The sequence below is a fragment of the Gracilinanus agilis genome, chromosome 1, assembly GCF_016433145.1.
Source record: "Gracilinanus agilis isolate LMUSP501 chromosome 1, AgileGrace, whole genome shotgun sequence".
Taxonomy (NCBI): domain Eukaryota; kingdom Metazoa; phylum Chordata; class Mammalia; order Didelphimorphia; family Didelphidae; genus Gracilinanus; species Gracilinanus agilis.
In genome coordinates, this window is record NC_058130.1 from 292,727,235 (window position 1) to 292,753,419 (window position 26,185).

Consider the following 26,185-nt stretch of genomic DNA (forward strand, 5'->3'; position numbering starts at 1 on the left):
CTAAAAGGTATTTTCAGAGTATAGGGTACACTCTCTTAAATTTCAATTTTCCCTTGCTGCTATACTCAGCTGTAGTTCTTCAAATTTCAGTTCTTCCAAGGTGGTATGATGGCCTGTGCAATGGGAGGACTGAAAACTGCAGATTTAGTCTTTTCTAGAAAATGTTGATTGATCGCAGAACTCAGAAAAGTGTGAGATATTTTGTCCTGAGCCTAGGAACTTCTCCACAGGCTTGAAAAGACTTAGTCTTGGTGTAGGATCTTGTTCCTCACAAAGATGGAAATTGCATTTTCCCTTGGACACAAGGTGGTCCAAATTCTGGATCAGATATTTACCCATGCCACACATAAGCTAGATGTTTTTATATTCTATGCCCCAATCATTCATATTCTACAATAAGGCTTCTTATCCATGTTGGAAAAGTTTGAGTACCTGAAGAAAATGCATAGTGAAGACCTTTCACACTGAGTAGTTGACTAAGAGGACAAGCTTGTTTAAACTGTTGCTCCTTCTTCAGCATCTCAAAAATTTTTTTTGCCACTTTTTCCACTTGACTATCTGGATACTTTAAGCTAGGAAAAAAGTGGAGAGAGTGTGAAGTAGAGGAAGACATAAGGCTTTCTCATCAAGAGTGAGAGTAGAATAACATCTGCATTTAAACCTGTTGTTGGTGAGGGTTAAAGACTTTGGGCCTCCATACAGGTTTGTGCCAAGGCTTAAAACTTAAAAAGGTGCATGTGGGATGCTCTACTGTTGACCTAGGCAGGGTTCTACAGTTGGCTCGTGCTCAGGTTCAGAACCTGGCTTAGTAAGTGGGGGATGGGTTGCCTATTTACCCCTGTGCACAGTCTTCTTTCTCTTCCCTTTCCCTGTGGGTAAGTATAGATTTCTGTATCAAATTAGAAATATATATTATTCCCTCCCTGAGCCAATTCCAAAGTAAGTTCAACCATTGTCCACCATAGTCCCATCTTGCCCACCAAGCTGAGTTCTTCCTTTTATGCCTTATTTTTGTGCAATAATTTACCCCATTTTCCTCTCTCTCTTTGCAATTCTCCTATGTTATCCCTTGTTCTCATCCTTTAATTGAGAATTAGAGCAAGAGTCCCTGTATAAATCAACATCCCAAGTCACTGAACTTATTATTATATAAAAACTACTTCTAAATTCTAAGGCCAGATATCTTCTTGAAAGCTTTCCAACATTCTTCTTAAAGCCTACATTTGACATATGTGAAAAAAAACCCAATTGCCCTAGAATTGCATTGGACTTAGTATAAGTGAAAGAAAATCTTACCTCTCTCTGAAGTTATTCAAAGCTCTATGTGCATTTTAGTTGTCCCAGTAAGTGGAAAGGATTCCAGGGAGAGAACTGATACAGTTCAAGGCCTTTGATTTTATATGTTCCCAGTGTTATAATCAATGAATCCACTTCAAGGATCCATTAGGGTTCTTTAGGCCAATGGTTTTTTTTTTATCCTGGGACTCCATTCTAGGAGCATAGGGCCACAGCCAGTAGGCAATGGGTCACGCAGTCGCTCAGGGTCACCCAGCTGGGAAGTATCTGAGCCCGGATTTGAACCTAGGACCTTTCGTCTCTAGGCTTGGCTCTCAATCCACTGAGTTAGCCCAGCTGCCCCTACTTTAGGTTGCAGTTTCTTTAGCAGATGTAGTTTTTACAGGGTGGGGTTGCTAGCCCCACGCCCAACCCTCCTCCTTTTTCATCCAGGCTAGGGACCGTCCTTAGGCCAATGGTAATGTATTTCAATTGAACAAAAGTTGGTAAGTTTGGACAAAATACAATCTTCCCATTGAATAGTTTTTCTTATTTCAAAAGGTTTCCCTATGTATTCAGATTCTTTTTAAGAGTATTATATCTTAATACAAAAAGATAATTTTGTCATAGTGGTATAGGGTAAAGAATACTAAATCTCTTTACTTTGTATATAAAGACCTATTTACACCAACAATTGTATTTTAATAGCACCAATGGAAATCCTTTCTTTTCATTATCTGTATCCTATAAATTGAATCATTGAAATACAGCAAGTAAAACATATTTCCATCTTTAAGGAAATAAATATCTAGAAATCCAATCCCTAAAATTCCTAAGAAAATATATATCTTAGATTTTGCAACATAATTGTTTCCCTTGGAAGTAGTCTATGGATTCTTTTTATTGACATTGTTTTCTGTATTAAAAAATTCTTGGCAATTTCCTTACATTATTATCATCATCATTATTTTCATTTCAGTGTTCAGGTCTTTTATTTTGCCAAGTTATCCTGGAAGACCTTTAAAACTTAATCCTTTGTACATCCTATGTTTGAGATCAATATATTTTTCTTGTTTCATTTTCACAGTACTGTTTTTGCTTTTCATTTTTCCAGATTGTTCTTCACTTCTGTGTATTTGCATTCTCAAACTATTATTCACTTTCTTGCTTCTTTGTTAAGACTTGCCACTATGGATTCATATTTTTATCTGCCAGTTATTTCTACTTTGCAAGTTTTAAATTCTGCTTTTAAAATTCTTATTATTCTTTTTAACCATTTGGGTACATCCTTCTGTAGTTCTATGCACCCTTGGGATCCTATATCTTAAGTATGATTCTTTTTTCTTTGCCTTGCAATATTTATTCATAGATATTTGGATATTTTTATCTGTTCTAGAGACTATTTTCCTTTCTGTTACTCATGCCTTCTTTGCTGATTTATCTACTTACACTCAAAATCTTTCATTCAGTTTTTTTTCCTTCTGATATTTTTGGTAATTTTTCTCTACTATTCCATCCATATATTCTCTTATCGCTCACTTTCTGACTCCTTTGATGTTGGTTTCCTTGCATTGGACTTGAAAATCATGCCAATTTCATACCATGCTGAGCAATTCATGTTTTAACAGCCTCTGTTTCTACGCCCAGTGACTTCTGGGGGCAGACAACTGGCAGTTCAGCTGGATACTGAGCTCTTTTCCTCAGGTTTAGTGTGTGCTGCAGTTACACATACATAAGTTCTGCCCCAATTTTCTCTTTTCTTAAGTTTTCTGGCTGTGTTCTATTGTGGCATAAAGGGTTGCCATGCTGATGTCCCAGTTTCTGTCTTTTGGTTTTCTACTATACTGGGAGAAGAAGGTGGGTATAGATTTGAATTCTGTTGTAAGACAATGAGTATGCTTGTGTAGTTGTGCTAATAGAACATATGGCTATTGGGAGAAGAGGTACTGAGTAAACTTTTTAAAAGATAGCTCTGTTGTTGGATCATTGAATTATAACTTTGGGTAGTTGGTGTCCTAGACCATGACAGCTGAATTTGCTTTATCCCGTGTGTATTATTCCTGTTTTGGAGAGGTTGGAGAATTTGTGAGTGGCATGGGCATTGTACCCCCAAAATTGTTGAAGTATTCCAGGCAAATTATAAGCAGGGAAATTCCTTTGTTCCCTTCTATGTTTGTGACTCCTAACCCCAAAACATCTGTTAACTTCTATAAGACCCCAAGAGGATTATCTTCCTTGGATAGTCCTGTAGATGGTTAGAAAGATATACCTTGAGAGTATGCCTTGATACCATCAGGTTGTATCTAAGACATCTACCTGTCACATCCCCTAAACTATGAGGGTCAACCCCTATGTCTTCAGGCAGATCCTGATCAGATGATCAACCACCCCCCCCACCTGTGCCTCGGTGCACACCACTCTTGTGTCACGTCTTCAACGTGGCACAAAGTTACATCTCCATGGTTGTAAAGAGTATAAAGACCCCAGACATCATGTCATCTGGGAGAGCAGCTTTCCATCCATGCAGTTCCCCCTAGGAGGCAGTCTTCCATCTATGCTGTCCTCATGGCCAGAGTCAACATTACCTTCTAAATTAATACATTTCTCTTTTTATTTTTAAACTAAGTTTCAAAGTCTTGCATCCTTGCAAAAGGTACCCTTCCCAAACCCTGGAGGTTTATCTCAAGTCCCCCACAACAGTGAGGATAAGAGAAAGTATCTAGTCCTCCGAATTGTTAGTCATGTCACTTGGAAGTTCTTTATAGTGAATGTAGAAATATAGCTATCCGAGCTTCCTGGTTAAGATGGTGGCTGAGTAAAAAGCAGCTACTTAAAGACTCCTAACCGAAACATATAGGACACCTCAAGAAGACATAAAAACAAATCCAGAGGAACGAAGGGACCCCACAACAGGGCTCAGCATTGGAGGTATGTGAAATTGGGGAATTTCCATGCTATAAAGGGGTAAAACAGCTTTCACTAAAATGCGAGCTGAGCAACCCCCTACCCCACCCCACAACATCTACAGAGCCAAAACCAGCTCAAAAGAGATAGAACAAGGTTGGGGGACACATTAAGTCCTTGGAAGCTACCTGGGGTCACCAGGGCCTGCTCCGGAGAGCAGCAAGACTTAAGACCCCAAAAGGCTAAAGAACATGCGCGGACTTTGAGCGCAGGCTCTTGAGTGCATGGATCCTGAGCACAGGAGCAGACATGGAACCTGTGCACAGGATTGGACCTTGAGTGAGGACCCAGTGCAGAGGGGTGCACGACTGTGGAAACAGCGCCCTGAAACTATTAAAGGAGCCTCAGACAGAGGAACAAACAAGGGGGCCACCAGGAGGCTTGACCCTGAGAACAACGAGATCTGAGACTTCAGAAGCTGAGAACAACGAGATCTGAGACTAAAGAGTGTAAACAGACTCTGGGTGTGAGGAAAAACCTGAGAGGGAGCATGGCTAACAATGGCAAGCCATTCTCAAGAACCCCAAAAGAGGAAGATCATCAAGAAGAAATCTATAACACTGGACAACTTTTACACAGAGAAAGTCCAGACAGCAGAGAAAACAGCAGAGGAGAACAAACAAGTTATCACATCCAAACCTTCCCAAAATAATGAAAACTGGTCACAAGCTATTGAAGAGTTCAAATCTGAGATGATGAGAAAGATGGAAGAGATCTGGAAAGAAAATAAGAATTTAAAAGGCAGAATTTCACAATTGGAAAGTGAAGCAAGTCAACTAAAGACCAGAAATGACCAGATTGAAAAGGAAAAAAAAGATTATAACCGAAAACCAGTCCCTAAAGGCTAGAATTGAGCAATTAGAAGCTAATGATCTCTCAAGACAGCAAGAACAAATAAAACAAAGTCAAAAGACATAAAATAGAAGGAAACATGAAATATCTCAATGAGAAATTATCAGATCAAGAAAACAGGGCTATAAGAGACAATTTGAGAATCATTGGTATCCCTGAACAAGCAGAAATAAACAGAAATTTGGACTCCATACTAAAGGAAATTATTCAGCAAAACTGCCCTGAAGTTCTACAACAAGAGGGCAATATAGACATTTAAAGGATCCATAGATCACCTTTGACACTTGACTTAGAAAAGATAATGCCCAGAAATATAATTGTCAAATTTAAGAGCTTCCAAGTAAAAAAGAAATCTTACAAGAAGCCAGAAAGAGACAATTCAAATATCAAGGAGCACCAATCAGGATCACACAGGACCTGGCAGCCTCTACACTAAAAGACCCCAAGGCTTGGAATATGATACTCAGAAAGGAAAGAGAACTGGGACATAAACAACGGATCAACTACCCATCAAAACTGACAATATTCTTCCAGGGAAAAGTATGGGCATTCAACAAAATTGAAGATTTTCAAGTATTTGCACAGAAAAGAACAGGACTAAATGGAAAGTTTGATATCCAACCCCCAAAATCAAGAGAAACATGAAAAGGTAAATAAGAAACAGAGGAGAAAGAAAGAAAACTCATAATTTTTAAATTTGCCTTTTTAAGGCCCTCAGTAAGATCTAATTATCTGTATTCCTATGTGGAGAAATGCTATGTATAATTCTCTGTAGTGAACTCTATTCACTATTATAGTATTCACTATTAGAGTAATCAGAAGAATAATTCATAGGGAGAGGTTGGAATACTAAATGGTCTAAGATGATATGGGGAGTAGGAAAGAGGGGGGTGAATAGTAGGGGACACCAAGAGAAATTTGAGTGAATAAGAAAAATAGGATATTCTATTACACATAAAGAGGGCATGGGAAGAGGAAGGGGCAAATATTAGTATAAGAAGGAGAGGAAGAGAGCATTAAGAGGTAATATTTAAACGTTACTCTCAGTGTAATCAACCCGGAGAGGGAAGAGTAGCTATATTATCCATTGGGATATAAAACTCTATCTAAACCTACTGAGAAAGTCAGAAGGGATAAATCAAGGGGAGCAGGGGAGTGGAGAGCTCAAAAAAGGGAGGGGAGAAGAGGGAGGGAATTCATAAGGCCTTTAAAAACAAAAAGAGGGGAAAAATAAGGGAGGGGTTAGAAAGGGAAGTTAATCAAGGGAGGGGATAAGGGATAGCAGCTCAATAACAAACCACTGATTTAAAAGGAAATAATGTAAGAAGAAGGGGTAGGACTATGGGAGGATACAAAAATGTCAGCGAATGCACAACTGATAATTATAACTCTGAATGTGAATGGGATGAACTCGCTCATAAAATGGAAGCAAAATCAGAGTGGATTAGAAACCAAAATCCTACCATATGTTATCTCCAAGAAAGACATATGAGGTGGGAGGACATACACAAGTTTAAAATAAAGGGCTTGAGCAAAATGTTTTGGGCATCAAATGAGAAAAAGAAGGCAGGAGTGGCGATCATGATTTCTGATAAAGCCAAAGTAAAAATAGATATGATTAAAAAAGATAGGGAAGGTAATTACATTCTGATTAAAGGCAGTATAAACAATGAGGAAATAACACTGCTCAATATGTATGCACCAAGTGGCAGAGCATCCAAATTCATAAAGGAGAAACTGGCAGAGCTAAAGAAGGAAATAGATAGTAAAACCATAATAGTGGGAGATCTAAATAAATAAATTTCAGATCTAGATAAATCAAACAAAAAAATAAATAATAAAGAGGTAAGAGAGGTGAATGAAGTCCTAGAAAAATTAGATTTAATTGATATGAGGAGAAAAATAAATAGGGACAAAAAGGAATATACCTTCTTTTCAACTGCACATGGTACATTCACAAAGATTGACCATGTAATAGGGCATAGAAACATTGCAAACAAATGCAAAAGAGCAGAAATAATAAATGTAACCTTCTCAGATCATAATGCAATAAAAATAATAATTAGTAAGGGCACCTGGACAGGCAAATCAAACACTAATTGGAAATTAAATAATATGATTCTCCAAAACCAATTTGTCAAAGACAAATCATAGAAACAATCAATAATTTCATTGAAGAGAATGACAATGATGAGACATCCTACCAAACTCTGTGGGATGCAGCTAAGGCAGTACTCAGGGGGAAATTTATATTCTTGAGTGCATATATTAACAAATTAAGGAGGGCAGAGATTAATGAATTGGGCATGCAACTCAAAAAATTAGAAAGCAAGCAAATTAAAAATCCCCAGATGAAAACTAAATTAGAAATGCTAAAAATCAAGGGAGAAATTAATAAAATTGAAAGTAAAAGAACTACTGAATTAATAAGACTAGAAGCTGGTATTTTGAAAAAACAGTTAAAATAGACAAAGTACTGGTCAATCCAATTAAAAAAAAGGAAAGAAGGAAACCAAATTGACAGTGTCAAAGATAAAAAGGGAGACTTCATCTCTAATGAAGGGGAAATTAAGACAATCATTAAAAACTATTTCACCCAATTATATGGCAATAAATATAACAATTTAGGAGATATGGGTGAATATTTACAAAAATATAAATTGCCTTGATTAACAGCAGAAGAAATAGAATACCTAAATAATCCCATATCAGAAAAAGAAATTGAACAAGCCATCAAAGAACTCCCTAAGAAAAAATTGCCAGGGCCTCATGGATTCACAAGTGAATTCTATCAGACATTCAAAGGGCAAATAATCCCAATACTATACAAATTATTTGATATGATACGCAAAGAAGGAGTCCTACCAAATTCTTTATATGACACAAATATGGTACTGATTCCAAAGCCAGGTAGATCAAAAACAGAGAAAGAAAACTACAGACCAATCTCCCTAATGAACATAGATGCAAAAATCTTAAATAGAATACTAGCAAAGAGACTCTAGCAAGTAATTAAGAAGATCATCCACCATGATCAGGTGGGATTTATAACAAGAATGCAAGGTTGGTTCAACATTAGGAAAACCATCCACATAATTGACCATATCAATAGTCTAACAAACAAAAATCACATGATTATCTCAATAGATGCTGAAAAAGCCTTTGACAAAATACAGCATCCATTCCTATTGAAAACAATGAAAAGTATAGGAATAGAAGGACCTTTCCTAAAAATAATAAACAGTATATAACTAAAACCATCAACAAACATCATATGCAACGGGGATAAATTAGAAGCCTTCCCAATAAGATCAGGAGTAAAACAAGGATGCCCATTATCACCTCTATTATTCAACATAGTACTAGAAACACTAGAAGTAGCAATTAGAGAAGAAAAAGAAATTGAAGGTATCAAAATAGGCAATGAGGAGACTAAGCTATCACTCTTCGCAGATGATATGATGGTCTACTTAAAAAATCCTAGAGAATCAACTAAGAAGCTTGTAGAAATAATCAACAACTTTAGCAGAGTTGAAGGATACAAAATAAATGCACATAAATCATCAGCATTTCTATATCTTTCCAACACATCCCAGCAGCAAGGGGTAGAAAGAGAAACACCATTTAAAATCACCCTAGACAATATAAAATACTTAGGAATCTATCTACCAAAACAAACACAGCAATTATATGAGTACTGTGGGAAGCCAATAAGAGAATATATAAAAATCTGAGACCCCTCTTTTGATACCTCTTATGATCCATACCTTTTCTTATTGGAAAAACATTATAGACTTATTGAAAAGCTTTGAGTCCTTAGCAGACCAGCATCTACTGAGTTATTGATAGCTCTCCTTGATAATTAGCAAACATTACTTAGATAAGACTGCATACTTAGATAAAACTGGAGTCTTTAGTCTGAACTTTATTTGACCAGGTGCCTATAATTCAAGACTCAATTTGTGAGCATCTCCATAAAATATTTCTGCTCCCAGAATTATCCCCTACTAATTGATGGTTATAATTTGGCCATTGTCTTGGTACTTATACCTGTAAGCTTTAGACTTTAATGATCTGTTACCCCTTCCCAGCTGTTACTCTTTTTTTGTGTTCTTTGTTTGAAATCAGTATATAATAAACTCCAAAGCCCACAGAATTCAGAACAGCATGGGCTAACCACTAGTCTAGTTGTTCTCATTTTCTTTCTCCTGCCTTAACAATCCTATGCCACCAACGCCACTTAGGACCCCAAAACCATATAGATAGGCTGGCCGCCTATAGAAAATAACTACAAAACACTTCCCAAACAAATAAAACTGGATCTCAACAATTGGAAAGCCATCGATTGCTCATGGGTAGGATGAGCTAACATAATAAAAATGACCATTCTACCCAAATTAATTTACCTATTTAGCGCCATACCTATCAAATTACCAAAAATCTTCTTTACTGAATTAGGAAAAACTATAACAAAGTTCATTTGGAATAACAAAAGATCAAGAATATCAAGGGAAATAATGAAAAAAATGTGAAGGAAGGGGGCCTAGCAGTACCAGATATTAAACTATACTATAAAGCAGTAGTCATCAAAACAATATAGTACTGGCTAAGAGACAGAAGGGAGGATCAGTGGAATAGAATTGGGGTAAAAGATATCAGCAAGACAGAGTATGATAAACCCAAAGAGCACAACTTTTGGGACATGAATCCACTATTTGACAAAAAATGGCTGGGAAATTTGGAAAACAATATGGGAGAGATTAGATTTAGATCAACATCTCACACCCTACACACCAAGATTAATTCAGAATGGGTGAATGACTTGAATATAAAGAGGGAAACTATAAGTTAAGTGAACACAGAATAGTATACTTGTCAGATCTCTGGGAAAGGAAAATTTTAAAACCAAGCAAGAGTTAGAGAAAATTACAAAATGTAAATTTGTATTTGGCTTTGATTATATTAAGCTAAAAAGCTTTTGTACAAATACAAACAATGTAGTCAAAATTAGAAGGGAAACAACAAATTGGGAAAAATCTTTATAACAAAAAACTTTGACAAGGGTCTAATTACTCAAATATACAAGGAGTTAAATCAATTGTATAAAAAATCAAGCCGTTCCCCAATTGATAAGTGGGCAAGAGACATGGATAGGCAATTTTCAGGTAAAGAAATCAAAAGTATCAATACGTACATGAGAAAGTGTTCTAAATCTCTAATAATTAGAGAAATGCAAATCAAAACAACTCTGAAGTATCACCTCACACCTAACAGATTGGCTAAAATGAAAGAAGGTGAGAGTAATGAATGTTGGAAGGGATGTGGCAAAATTGGGACATTAATGCATTGCTGGTAGAGTTGTGCAATTTGGAACTATGCTCAAAGGGCTATAAAAAAATGCCTGCCCTTTGATCCAGGCATACCATTGTTGGGTTTGTACCCCAAAGAAATCATAAATAAACAGACTTGTATGAAAACATTTATAGTTGTGCTTTTCGTGGTGGCAAAGAACTGGAAAAGGAGGGTATGTCCTTTAATTGGAGGATGGCTGAACAAATTGTGGTATATGATGATGATGGAATACTATTGTGCTGAAAGGAATAACAAACTGGAGAAGTTCCAGGTGAACTGGAGAGACCTCTGGGAACTGATGCAGAGCGAAAGGAGCAGAGCCAGAAGAACATTGTACACAGAGACTGATATACTATGGTAAAATTGAACGCCATGGACTTCTGTACCAGCAGCAATACAATGACCCAGGACAATTCTGAGGGATTTATGGTAAAGAACGCTACCCACATTCAGAGGAAGAATTGCAGGAGAGGAAACATATAAGAAAAACAATTGCTTGAACGCATGGTTTGAGGTCGACATGATTGGGGATGTAGACTCAAAACTACCACACCAATGCTACTATCAAATTTGGAAATAGGTCTTGATCAATGACACATGTTAAAACTAGTGGAAAGAGGGCAGCCGGGTAGCTCAGTGGATTGAGAGCCAGGCCTAGCGACGGGAGGTCCTAGGTTGAAATCCGGCCTCAGACACTTCCCAGTTGTGTGAACCTGGGCAAGTCACTTGACCCCCATTGCCCACCCTTACCACTCTTCCACCTATGAGCCAATACACAGAAGTTAAGTGGAAATGTGCATCGGCCATGGGTGGGGGAGTGCGGGGGGGCGAAGGGGAAAGTAGGAGCATGAATCATGTAACCATGTTAAAAATGAATATTAATAAATGTTAAAAAAAGAAATATAGCTATCCTATTGATTGGAAACAATAGGAACTCAATGAAAGATCATCTATTTTTGCTCAAGTAGGTATCATACACCAAGCTTTAAATCTGACAATAAAGATTGCATTATTTTTTTCACATCAATTTTATGTACTTCTTATCTAGGTAGCAAAGTCAGTTTCATTCCTATTTATTGAAATCATTATCCTATAAAATGTTATTAATACAGAATGAATTGGAGTAAACAACATGGAATGTATTGGTTTTTTTTATTGATAGAATCTATCAGATTACTTCTCAGATACCTACATATCCACAAAATACATTGTGTTTAGCCTTCAGGTTTTTAAATTATTCTTCCAATACACAGAAATCTAACAAGAACTTGAAATTTGTATTGGACATTGAATGAAAGTTTCTGACAAGAATAGAGTGCATTCATGATTCTTCTATTCTTCTGTTCTTAGAATATTCATTGGTTTCATTGTTTTATTGACTTAAAACTATAGAAATCATAGAAAGATAATGACCTGCAAATCACTTATTTTAGTTATAGTAGGTATTAGATTTCTGGTTCTTTACCTTTGCCCCCAAAAGATAGGTGTTAAAAGAAAAATAAAGATGTTTTATTTTTTTGAGTAATCAGGAATCCTTGTATAAGATGCAACCTAACAATAGGGAAAATGTCATTCCATTCAGTTAAAATTCTTATCCCATAAATGGGTAAAAATATAAATGAAAACTCTCAGAAATATACCTAAATCCAAAGTTTCCAAATTAAAGAAAAAATACTATATGAAGTCCGAAAGGAAGAGTCCAAAACGCCAGGAAACCATAGGTATTATCGCTCAAAACTAGGCAACTACTAATTTAAAGGAGAGCGACCCTTGAAATAAGATATACAGAAGATAGAAGCTTAACAATAGTTGACAAAAAAAAAAAAACATTCACTTAACCATACTAGGTTTATTTGATAGAGAGCTTAAAAGCAAGCTGGTTAAGTAATTTGTCAAGTTCAAAATTATAGTGACTGAAACAGATTTGAATGCAGGTCTGAATCCAAATTTGTCTAATGATCTTCTACCATACTGCTTCCAGATTATCTAGTTCAGTTCCTTCACTGTCTCAATCAAGAAACTAAGACCTAGAGAGATAAAGTGATTTGTTTTCCATAGGGAGCAAGTGATGGAGTTAGGATTTTTACCCTAAATATTCCATAATTCCATACATAATTAGATTTAGGGAGTATAGCGTTTGAGAGACTACTTTGCTGAACTTATAGGGGAGAGGATTCTTTCTCTTTTCCCCATAAAAGTGTTGCCTGTTCCTCGTTCTCAGGAAATTACAACTAAAGTTGGGCTAAGTTCATTTCTGATCATGGAATAATAATGACATCCTTTTCATCACAGTCATGGGCTTCTTAACAGTCATTTACCATGGAATCCTGTAGGATATAAGTGAAGGTTGACAAATCTTCACCTTATGAATTGGGCATGGTCCAGGAAATTTATTCTTATAGACAAAAAGGAATGTGAAACAAAAAAAAAACCATTCACAATATATATTAAGAAAATGATTAGAAAAGCATTTCAGTAACTTAATCCTAATTAGAGCATAAAGCAGTTTGGTAAGACTATTAAATGGGCATTAAATGGGTATGTAATATCCATTACAATACATAATACAGGACTGCAATGTCCATCCACTCCTAATATTAACATGGACAGGCTCAGAGGCAGCAGGTTACATAGTTCTTGTCTTTATTCAGAAAGACCTAAGTTCAAATCCAGCTTCAAACTCTTACTAGTTTTGTGACCCTCGGGCCATCATTTAACTTCTGTTTACTTCAATTTTCTCAAGTATAAAATGGGGATAATAATAGTACCCATTTCACTGGATATTTGTGTGGATCAAGTGAGATATTTATAAAAAAAACTGGCAGCACATAGTATATAGTAGGCATTATATAATACTTATTCCTTACCCCTCTTTAGGCCAGTAGTTTTTTCCCCACAATGATTCACCTCTGACTCTATCACGACTGATTATTTTTATTGATGCTGGAAATTTCAGAAATTTTGAATTCATAAGGTTGTTTCTAGGCCTGCACACATCCACCATTTTTGCCTGAGACCAAGAAGGCACGATCATAAAAGAAGCTCATAGTTTCTATGAGAGACATGGCAACTGCTCCTTCCCCTTACCTATCTCTCTAGATGCTTCATGAAGTGGTCCTCACAGGACATGAAGGGGTCTGTCATCCCTTTTGGCTAGAAATAAGCTGCCAAATCCTCCTTATGGGTAACTGGAAGTAGGCAGTAATGTTTGATGATAGTCTATAACAAATTATATTTAATTCTTGTGTTATCTAACAAACTGTGACACCACCATCACGAAAAATATGTGTGTGTGTGTGTGTGTGAATCTCTACCAATCTCTTGGTTAGATTAAGATCTCAAAAGCAGATGCATTTATCCTTCATTCTATTAATATTTTAAAAATATACCCATATAAGTATTATAATCTGTAAGATTTAAATTAATGTCCAATAACTTCAAGTATTATAAGATTTATTAGTAATCACTTGAAGTAGAAGAAATAATATAACAAAAATGTAAGTAAAAGCACGTGAGTAAAATTCTCCTGCCTGGCTTTCACTCAACCTCTACAACTACCTTCCCAGGAGCAGAGAGAGTAAGGGGTAGAGTTACATCAAAATATATCCTCCTTACATTAGCATGTAACATGAGAAGGAAAATGGGAAGCTGGGAAAGGGAGTTTTGGGGAGAAAATTCTAATTACACAATCTGCCATGATTCCATTGGGAAATGAGCATGTAGAGATCTCCCAGATTTACATGCCTAGTTTCCCCAATGAATCAGTACACATTATCAAATTATATCTCTAAAGATCTTTAACTAGAAGTACCTATAATATTTCACTTTCTAAGGGGAAATTACAATAATTTGGGGAAAAGAGGGAAATAAAAGAGAAAGAGAACAAAACCAATGATTGCTAGGCACATTGACAAAAAGTCAATTGGGGGCAATCCCCTTTAGCATAAGAAATGCATTCAACCCTGCCCCAACTTTTCAATTCACTACATCCCAAAGTTTATTCTGGATCTTTTGGTGCAGTGTATGCTTTCTACAGGCTTCTTCATGGCCCCTTCTCCAAACAGTTTACTTTACTTTCTTGATTTGGCGGGGGGCGGGGGGGGAGGTAACAAGTTTCTTATCCTAAAATTACTCTCAAACAAGAAAAATTTTTGTAAATCTAGAATTCTATGACAATAATTCAATCCCCGAGGAGGGTCTTGACCAACACCCAGATCACCCTGGGATATATGGCTGAGTTATGAGATATATGAACCAATTGTCAAAAGAAAATCAAAAACATCAAAAAAAAACCAAATAAAAGAGAAAAAAGTAACTTCTGGATGAAAGATAAAATATCAAAGTCTAATGTGTAAAATTGCCTGTGGTAGCAATTATTCACTTACCCAGTCAGCAGCCAGGACCACAGAAAATTGCCATACTGTGAAAGAGAGAGAAAAAGGACTAGATTTTGAAGCAGAAGGGAAATAGCATTCCCTGGTCTGATTTTACCTTTGCTCTCAGGGATGGGAGCCAAAATGACAACCAAACTGAGGTACTTGGTAGAAGTCTGGATCTGGCACAGGGAAATTCTGCATCTGACGTCAAACAACTGCTTCCTCAAACCTCCTCCCCTCCCCCCCAATAAAAGTCCTCTATATTGGCATGAATTCTCATCAATCCCACTGAGATTGTTTGGTCTCCTTGACCTTGTGCTCCTAGGTACTGTGCAAGTCAACTTTGTGCTCCTAGGCATTGTGCATTGGCTCTTTTGTGATACCTGCTACTGAAATCAGACATAATCATTAATCAAAGTCCCATAATATTTAACCATCAATGGAAGGTTTCTTAAAGTTTTTGGGTATGCATTGACATTAGGGCTAATGGACATTTTAAACTTATTTTCATGCAAAATTTAAAAAAACATTAATACTAGTAACATGTGCTTCAAGTACAAAAAAATCAGAGGAAAAAGAAAACTCAAATACTCTATTGCACATACAAGGAAAAGCAATAATAAAAATTTTTAAGTCAAAAATATATAGTTCACATTTCGTGAAAAGATGTCAGCCAAGTAGAGGCACAATACAAAGTTTCTCACTCAAAAATGAAATTCATTTCCTTTTTAACTTGGCCAAGTTCCACAGTGTGAGTGCACATAATTTTTTACCAAGTAATAGCTTTATAAGAAACAGTAGTACAACAACTAATGCACATTCAAAGAAGTACCAAAAGCTCCAAAATCACAAGAGTCCACTTAATGATAATAGCAAACAAACCCACTATCATTAGGATTTACATGAGTCTCTATAGCCACTTGCTGTGTGATATTTTAAAAACACCTTTGAAGCTCATGGATACTTGTCACAAGTTCTCCAGATCTAGCCAATCTGTCAACCTTGGCAAAGGTATTTCTAACAAAGTCTATTACCGCCATCATTCTAAAATTTGGCAGGAGAACCCAGAAAAACTTCTGTACTGCTGGTGAAAAACTTTAGACTCTAAAATGTCACCAAGAATATAGATCATTCTGGTGGAAGAGTAGAGTAAGCTGAAGAATTACAAATATAAAAACATCCAGGAGCCACTAGACTCCATGGGAAAATTATCCCTCTGGGAGCCATCTAGGGCTTACCAAGCCCCATGGGAAATCCTTCCCACCTCCCAGATGAGATTTTAATCCATCACAGGGTAATCAAGCCCTTTGTGAAACCTCCCTCCTCTGGTATGAGACTGTAAGAGCCTTAAAAGGTGTGTATTTATATGTCCCATTTATTACAATGTGGAGGTGAGGCATACAATAGTCAAAATCACTTCTAATGTCTCATCCATTACATTTTTATAAATGTGGAGGTGGGGAATACGATAGTGCTATTGCACTTCACTTCAATTACTAAATGGACCCTTACCTCTCGTTACAAACAACTCAAAGGTAGGCAAATGATTAGTCAGAGGTAGTGCTGCTCCTAAATATCTGAAAATCACTTCTGAAGATCCCTTCAAAACAATTGAGATTTTTATCTCATTAAATTCTCCAAAGGCTGTATATTGGTTGTAACCAGTTTGATGGAGTCCATCCATCATCATATCTATATGACAATTAACAAAGGCAAAAAGGAACAAAAGGCCATTTAGGCAACATGTGACCTTGATGGATCTGGTGACAAACCCAGCATCCATAAGGATCTATGGTTTTGCCATGGAAAAGTGTTTGTCTTTGTTTATGGACTTTAATAATGGTATTGCCTCCAGTCTAGTCTAAGGGAGAAGGTACAAATAAATACACTGTAATAAAACATATAGCTAATGGCCAAAACACTGGAAATGACATCGTGTAACAGAATATATTAGATTAGATTAACATGTGAACTTAAAAGTCAAAATTGAATTTTAAAGCAAACAATCAGCAAATACAATAAGTGTGACAGGATATAGGCACTCAGTGTTAACAGAATGCTTTACATGTGAGCAATCAATTCAAGAGTCCTTTTCTCCAACTCCAATAGCTATGTTATAGAAACTTCTTCACTATTTTGGAGGGGAACAAACTGAAACAGTTAACATCAATAAGGTAATGGAGTCTGAAAAGGTTTAAAATTCACCTCCCAAGTATCATCATCCATCTAGATTCCTTTGGTCATACTTCTGGGGTCCCCCATATTGAGGGGAATTTCCACACTGAGCATAGTGTGGATGTACCCCATATTGGATGTGTTTCAATGACTGGGTAGAAACTCCCTTCTACATCTCGAGATTACTCGTTATATTTCAGTTGTTTTTTTCTTGGGGAGAAATGGATAACTTTCAAAGTATCCAATTGGCACAAGTACTCCCAGGAATGGTAGTCAGAAAAGATATCCTAAAATTGTGGTAGTGCACTGCTCTTTCATTGAGTGGGCCATGCTTTTAAATCAAATTATTAAATCTGTAGCAATTCTACTTCCTGTCCATAGGTGGTGCTACCCTAGTATGTATTGGCTAGGAATAAAAGCCACACAAAGCTAGCAAATGCAGGTTGTTGGGATTTGATCCTTAAAAGAAGCTATGAAAATTTCCCCAGGTTAGTTTAGAATCAGCTTGGAAGCTTAATGGGAGTGGGGCTGGTCAGAGTGGAAAGGGTTGCTATAGGCAACCTGGAACACAGGGTATGTGTAGTGGTCTAAGAGCCACCTCAGCTGCAACTGGAAGTTCAAGAGGCTAACATGTACTTGAAACCTATGTGGGGGGTAGGGGAGGAAGGGATTTATACCTCACCCTCCATGCAGGAAAATGGCTCACTCAAAAGCCTAGGCAGGCTAAGTCCCACAAACCAAAGTGGTCAGGCAAAGATGCCACTTTGGGTCTCCTGCACTAGGAAGACTCCAAGGAGTATTTCCTTAAATGGGAGGGCAAAAAGGGTAGCAGCAGGCAAGAAAAACAGTTTTCTCAAAATAATCTACTCCCTATCTTTACTCAAAGGCTATCTTAAAAAAAAATCAAAGACTATTCCTTCATGGCTCACCAACAATGTAAGATTTAAATTAATGTCCAGTAACTCAAGTATTATATTTTATAAAATTTATTAGTAATCACTTGAAGTAGAAGAAATAATAGAAAAGCATAAAATCTAAGTAAAACCATGTGAGTAAAATTCTCCTGCCTGGCTCTCACCAATCTCTACAACCTCCTTCCCGGGAGCAGAGAGAGCAAGGAGCAGAATTACATCAAAATATATCCTCCCTACATTAGCATGTAACAAGAGAAGGAAAATGGGAAGTTGGGAAAGAGAGTTCTGGGGAGAAAATTCTAATTACACAAATCACATGATAGCTTAGCTCAGAAATTTTCAGAATTAATACATAGATGAAAACAATTAAATATTAGTTTCTATGTAACAGGAACAAGAAAAACTGTTACATCAAAAGCCTCCCAAGAAAAATATGGTTTCAAGCACAACAGAAATTAACAGAGGAACTTGAAAAAGGATTTTTTAAAAAGAGGTAAAAGAAAAATTGGCAGGGGAGGGGATATGAGTGATATAGGAGAATTATGGAAAAGAGCTTGGGAAAAAAAAGGAAAAGAAAAAGAAAAAAGTTTGGGAAAGGAAGAACAAAAAATTACTAAATACATTTTAAAATGGAATAAGCAGTTAGGAGAAAGGCAACAAATCCACTGAAAAGATCTCCTTAAAAGCAGAATGGGTCAAATGGAAGAAAGATAAAAAAATTCACTTAAAGTCAGACTTGCTTAAAAGGTAAACTTGGCCATATGGAAAAAAGTTGCAAAAATTAACATAAAAGACTTCCGGGGTGGAGCCAAGATGGAGAAGTAACTAGAGTGGCAGCTGTTTTACCACGAAAATCCTCTCTAACAAAGATTAAAATATTGCCACAAAAGGAATACAGGAGTGAAAGAACCAACAAGGAGACAGTGAAACAACTTTTAAGAAAAGAAAAACAGAAAAGATAGGCAGAGACCATCTGGGGAACTGAGGTGAGAGGGGAGCAGAGTTAGCAGAAGGCTATAGCAAGGAGTGAAGAGAAAGCCAAGAGCAAACCACAACCCCCCTATTCCCACCCCACATCTGCTGTCACAGATTCTGAACAAGACCTAGCTAACATTCAGACCCTGAGATCCTGACTGGGTAAACAGTGGTCCAAGCCAACTCACATCCCTTGAAATTTCAAACCTGTGGAGAAGCAAAGAAATAACTCTTCTTAAATATGAATAGGATTCAGTTGCAGAACAAGCCTCTGGTTTCCAATAAGCTTTGAGTAATCCAAGACCCTCAAACCCAAATCTATGTGGTTTTTTTTGTTTGCTTATTTTCCAACCTTTTTCTTATCTTTTAATTTTAAAAAGAACTGTTAAAGGTGGGCTCCTTTACTTTGGAGAAGGGATCAGGGCAGAGCTAGCTCTGGGGATCTCCAAGTTTTCAGTTCTTCCAAAGTGGTATGATCTAAGTAGAAGTGTGTTTAATATTTTCACAATCTGTATATGAAATCACCAGAACTCTTTTATGCCCTAGAACTGTGACCAGAATTCCCCTATGGTCACAAACACTGGTGTGTACTAGTGTTCCTCATCCTGGGACTTCCATACAGGATTGTAAACTGGTTCTATGTGAAATAATTGCACCCAGAGACAACAGAGATGCCCTTGTAATCTCCTTCTGACTAGCTGTCCAAATATCGTCTGTGACTGAGAACTCCGGAGGACTTTCCTGTTGCCCCATAAGATCCCTGTGCTGACTTGCTGAGTGGAGCCTGTCTTGGCATGCTAGTCAGTACTCTACTTCTACCCTGATGATATCTTTTGTGCCGACTTTTAAAGTTGTTTGGGGTTGAAGAATTATTTCATCCCATATTTTTGTGGGTAGGGTATCACAGCTCCAGAATTCATGTTGAGGTTTTATAGTAAGGTTTTGTGGGGTAATTTTGTCTGTGTACCTTCTCCTTTGCCCCCTGCTCCCCAAATGTAACTTTTAAAGCTCCAGACATGTTATACGAGTTTCCTTTCTTGTTTAGTCTATTCATAAAGTTCTAAAAAAAATTTTAAAAAACACATTTCCTTGTCTGCACTGCATGATTAGTTTGCACATATGGCAATATTGCGCATACATGCTCACATTACATGTTATTGTACATATGTAAATAAAGTTATTTTTATGTGTATGTATACACATATATATTAAGGGAATAATAGTTTTGTTGGAGAGAACACATTTGCTACTTTGTCAGTGTATGTCCATTTTTGTCATGAGGATTTCTCAGTTAATATTTAGAAAAAGTACAGTAAGATTCAAGGGAATTGCCATCCATAAATAATGTCCTAAACCTATTCTGGGCATGACTGTAGTAGAAAAACTTTTCCAAGGAATCCTGTCTCTAGTTTAATGATGGATTAGGCAACATGGCAGAGCGTATATGGAAATGGACTTAAAGGAAGACTGATTCAAATCCTCTCAGAATCAGTCTCTTCATGTGTAAAATGAGAGGGTTGAATTTAGTGATTTCTAAAGTCCTTAACAGCTTTAAGTATATAATCTTATGACGTAATTTTAACATGACTATAAAAGGGCACACCTCTGCTTTAGTCCACTGTTATAAAACTTAGAATTCTCATAAAAGCACACATTGAAGCAAATATCAGGCTTCTGGGAAATGACTCTGAATTTTAAAAAATGAATTTAAATTATGATTTCATTAGCAAAGGGAATTTCTGAAACTTACAAACTTGAGAGTTGCCTTGGAATGTTGAAAAGTTATTCCCTGTTCAGCTTATGTTAGAGGCAGGATGACTCTGTCCCAATACTCTATCTAATACACATCATGGCTATTTGCTGATTTAAAGTTCCATTGAAAAATGAATATGTTTGAGATAAAATTTTATGTTTTATAAATGCCAAATGTCCTTTGTGAGAAAATCTTTGTATAACAAGTGCTTTATATTGTTAAAATACATGTAATTCCAGAACATTTACCCCAAATAAGATTTTAATGCAAGAATGTTTTCATATTTGATACAGATCTATAAAAACAAACAAAAGCAAAAACCAAAAATCTTTCCTCACAAACACTTGATTACAAATTTACAATGTTTCTTTTCCCAAACAAAACAAAAAACAAAATATAGGCTATAACTGGTTACTAATCTTGGGTCAGCACAGGTAGAAGATAGAAACACAACTGGATTATTTATGTGCTTTGGCTGTGTTATATATGAGGTTTGGTTATGGTCCTTATAGGTAATTGTTGTCAAAACACCATTGGGACTTCATCTTATTAGCACATAATAGTACAGGTTTAAAACAATGACTAAAGCAAACTAAATATCAATTAATTGTACAAACACCTTTCATACACAATAAAATGTGACAAAATGAAGCATATGGCATATAACTACAGCATTAATGAAAGTTCTAAAAAAAATTTCAAAAAACTTATTTCCTTGGCTGCACTGCATGATTAGTTTGCACATATGGCAATTCTGAAATAGCTTGATCATAGTAAATGCACCATTAATCTAAGCCAGCACCAAACCCTAGGAAACTTCAGGAGTTCCTTTCAAAGGAATGACATTTCAGCTGCCTATAGTAACACAAATATGTAGAGCACCCTTTATAAGAATTAGGTGTTGTGGGTAGCATATATGGTTCTTTGAGGTTATGAGAAGGAAATACAGTACAATTTGGTCTGCAATGCTAATAGTATTACAAGCAGTCAAGGTATTTTGCTACAGTGGTTGTGTTTCATCTTCTATTGATGTATGGTGAAACACAAACACAGTGAGCTGTTCTAATTTAGATCTTCCTTAACAGAATATTAGGTAATTTTCATCTTTTAAATAATTACAATATGCATTCAGTTCTGCAAGATTCTCTTAAAAAAAGTTGGATGACTGGAAAAATAAAAGGTAACATCTCTTGAATCTATTGGAATTAAAAAAAATCACCTCTAAAATGAAATAGCTCAAATTTATAATCTAAAGAAAAACAAATGAGTTTCCCTTCTTGTTTAATCTGTTCATTTCTCCATATAGTTACTGCATTAAAAATAAATAAACATCTATATTTTCAAAATTAGGAACTATAGCAAAATACCTAACTTGTTACAGACTGCTAACAGGAAAAAAATAAGCTCACATTATTTTTGTGCACTTAGTGCCTAATGCTGATATCTTGAACATTTAAGTTTTTTTTAATGTATTTTAAAGTCAGGTTATATTTATATATATGTCTTTACATATACATATATATAAAAGCAGTAACCAAAGTTGCCTTGGAACCATATTAAAATCTTTGGCCACATCTGAGTTTAAAGTACATCTGCTACAAAGGTTATCATTCTGAAGTTTAGAAGACAAGGGTAAGTGGGAAAAGAGGGAAGAAGTAATTTTTTTCTGCTTTAAAAAAAAGTCACTGACTCCTTATAGCTTGAAGACTAGACATGCTCAAGTGGATTAAATAGGAGAACTGAAGTGATCTGAGCACTGAACCAAGTCTAAAAAGGGGTTAGTAGAGTTGGATATGGAGCCTTATTCTGAGAGCTTCACCAAGCTCCCCTAGGAGGTAGTTGTCCTCATTACTCTCTTCTAGTTTCTTAAGTTCTTTCTTCTTATACAGAGGAATGCTAGTTATTTCCAGTGTGTAAGTTCCAGGCACAGATTTTTTCTTGACTGTGTGCAAGTAGCTTAGTCCATCCTGTTGATGTATTCTGAAGATGCCATTTTCATTCCCCTGGGAGATGATATATCGAATGTGGTTGTTAAGAGATTCAATGGCAGGTATAAATTCTAGAATGTGTAATTTATTTCCAAGGCTGGAAAGGTTGAATTTCATTTTTATTGGAGTGTCCAGGTCTATATTTTCTAAGCTCATCTTTTCAACCTGAGAAAAGAGAGGAGACAACAATCTTCAGAAATGAGGTCTACAAAACAATAAGAGCAAGAGAAATTAACTGCAACATCAATTTAATCAATCAAACCTTCTAACTTCTGCTTTCTGAATGTGGCAAAAAAAATAAATTTAAACCCTTACCTTCTGTCCTATTCAGTACTGTGTATTGGTTACAAGACAGAAGAGTGGTAAGGGCTAGGCAATGAGGGTTAAATGACTTGCCCAGGGTCACAAAGTTATGAAGTGTCTGAGGCCAGATTTGAACCCAGGACCTCTCCTTTCTAGCCCTGTCTCTCTCATCCACTGAGTCACCTAGCTGCCCCCTCTGAATGCATTTTTAAAAAAATCTTCATCAGCTGGGCAAAATGTTAGTTTTCTATAAGTTTTTAAAACTTTTATGACTTTAATAGGTAATTGTAAATTATAATCCATTTGCAATGAAAAAATGAGTACTTATTTAGTATAATGATCCATTGCTGGAAACTAAATCAAATTTACTATAGCTGGATAGCTTAGGACCTTGATGGTTGCTCCCCTCCCCCACGCATGCCCAGCAGCCCAGGGAGAGTGCTTCTTCCCTCATGTTTGGGGAGGGGGAGGGGCTCACATACAGTGTGAGGGTTGCAGTTTGGGCACTCGGTCTCTAAAAGACTCTCCATCACTGGTCTAGGAATTCTAATTCTTATTCTTAAGACTATTGAAAAGACTTAGTTTATGGAGGGCAAATTATTGACTTCAGGGTTCAAAAGTGAAGCAACCATTGGTAAAAATATCATCATGCAAGTGAAACAAATACAATCAGGGGACTATGGAAGGGCTGAGAACGGGGTGCTGTAAAACAGACAAAGATATAATGGGTCTTTTAAAAGTAAAATCTTGACTCTCAGAAGGATAGTATTGTAACAACATTGTTTTCCAGAGATTTTCATCAGTGTAAAAACTATGAGGTTTCATTAAGTCTAAAATTATTCTAATGCTCCTTCTTACTAGAGCCTCTCCACTTTTTTACAATTTTCCCTACTTGAATTATCACTGCTTTTTTTATTATGTTTATTCTTTGGATAGAGAGGTGAAGGCCCTGACTGAGTAATTATTCATTTACTTATGTGAACTACTCTTTCTATTTTCTATCAGTTTTGGTTAGAGTATGTCCAATAGAGCAGGCTTGGAAATGGGTTCCTTCCAATGACATATTTGTTCTCATCCTTTACGGAATGCTTGCTCACTGTTAAAAAAATATATGGTTTTGAACTGATAGTTTTTTCCAGGTTAAGATGGCGGCAGAGTAAGAAGCAGCTCTTAACCTCTCCTGACCGAAACACACAAAACTCCTCAAGGGGACATAAAAACAAGTCCAGACGAATGGAGGAACCCCACAACAGGGCACAGCGTGGAAGGTACGTGGAATGGAGGCATTTCCATGCTATAAAGGGGTGAAACAGCTCTCACTAAATCGCGGGCTGAGCAACCACCCCACCCCCACCCCCTCCACACACAACACCTGTAGCACTGAGGCCAGCTAAAAAGAAATAGAGCAAGTTTGGGGCACCCATAAAGTCATTGGCAGCTCCGGGGCCTGTTCCTGAGAGCAGCAAGATTTGGGACCCCAAAAAGCCAAAGAACGCAGCTGAAATCTGAGCGCGGGCTTAGGGTGCAGAGCGCGGGAGCAGAGCTCAGGCGGGCTCAGAGCTCAGGCTCTGAGGAGGCGTGGGTGGAGGCAGACACAGCCACAAGCTAAAGCTCTGAAATCTTGAGTGGGGAACCAGCGTGGACGGGTGTACGACTGTGGAAGCAGTGCCCTGAGACTTGTAAAAAAACCTCCGGCAGAGGATCAAGCAAGGGGATCCACCAGGGGGCTTAACCGCGGACAGACCTTGAGCGCAAGGATAAACCTGAGAAGCTGCTGGGCTAAGGATGGCTACCCAGTCTCAGGAAGTTCAGAAGAGAAAGATTAACAACAAGAAAAAGAAGTCTTTAACACTCGACAACTTTTACACAGAGAAAATCCAGACAACCAAGCAAACAGAGGAGGAGAACAAACAAGCATCTGGACCCTCCTCAAATAAGGAAAACTCCTCACAAGCTATGGAAGAGTTCCAAACTGAGATTTTGAGGAAAATGGAAGAGATCTGGCAAGAAAATAACAGTTTAAAAGGTAGAATCTTGCAACTGGAAAGTGAGGCTCAGAAACCAAATGAACTGATAAGCAAATTGAACACCAGAAATGACCAGAGTGAAAAGGAATACCAGAAGTTTATAGCCGAAAACCAGAAGATTATGGCCGAAAACCAGAAGATTATGGCCGAAAACCAAAAGATCATAGCCGAAAACCGAAAGATTATAGCTGAAAACCAGTCCCTAAAGGCTAGAATTGAGCAAGTAGAAACTAATGATCTCTCAAGACAACAAGAACAAATAAAACAAAGTCAAAAGACTGAAAAAATAGAAGGAAACATGAAATATCTCAATGAGAGAGTGACAGACCAAGAAAACTGGTCTAGAAGAGACAATTTGATAATAATTGGTCTTCCAGAAAAACCAGAAATTAATAGAAACCTGGACTCCATACTAACAGAAATAATTCAGCAAAATTGCCCTGAAGTCCTACAACAAGAGGGCAATATAGACATTGAAAGAATTCATAGAACACCTGCGACATTCGATCAAGAAAAGACAACACCCAGAAATATAATTGCCAAATTCAAGAGTTTCCAAGCAAAGGAAAGAATCTTACAAGAAGCCAGAAAGAAACAATTCAAATATCAAGGAGCACCAATCAGGATCAACCTCCACGCTAAAAGATCGCAAGGCTTGGAATACGATATTCAGAAAGGCAAGAGAGCTGGGCCTGCAACCACGGATCAACTACCCATCAAAATTGACTATATATTTCCAAGGGAAAGTATGGGCATTCAACAAAATTGAAGAATTCCAGGTATTTGCACAGAAAAGACCAGGGCTAAATGGAAAGTTTGATATCCAACCACAGAAATCGAGAGAAACATGAAAAGGTAAATAAGATACAGAGGGGAAAGAAAGAAAACTTATAATTTTTAAATTTGCCTTTTTAAGGGCCTCAGTGAGAACTAATTATCTGTATTCCTATGTAGAGAAATGTTATGTATAATTCTCCGTAGTGAACTCTATTCACTATTATAATATTCACTATTATAGTAATCAGAAGAACAATTCACAGGGAGAGGGTGGAACACTAAATAATCTAAGATGACATAGGGGATGGGAAAGAGGGGGTGAATAGCAGGGGACACCAAGAGAAACTTGAGTGAATAAGAAAATAGGATATTCTATTACACACAAAGAGGGCATGGGAGGGAGAGGGGACAAATACTATTATAAGAAGGAGAGGAAGAGAGCATTAAGAGGTAA

General features: G+C 36.8%; 1 protein-coding gene across 1 annotated transcript in view; it reads right to left on the reverse strand.

The window, feature by feature from the left end:
* Positions 1–22,414: 22,414 nt before the first annotated feature.
* The window catches only part of LOC123251074 (fibrillin-2-like), a 185,750-nt gene continuing 181,979 nt past the window's right edge, over positions 22,415–26,185 (reverse strand). The window contains 1 exon segment of the mRNA XM_044680250.1: positions 22,415–22,789. Within this exon segment, the coding sequence (XP_044536185.1) occupies positions 22,415–22,789 (375 nt within the window).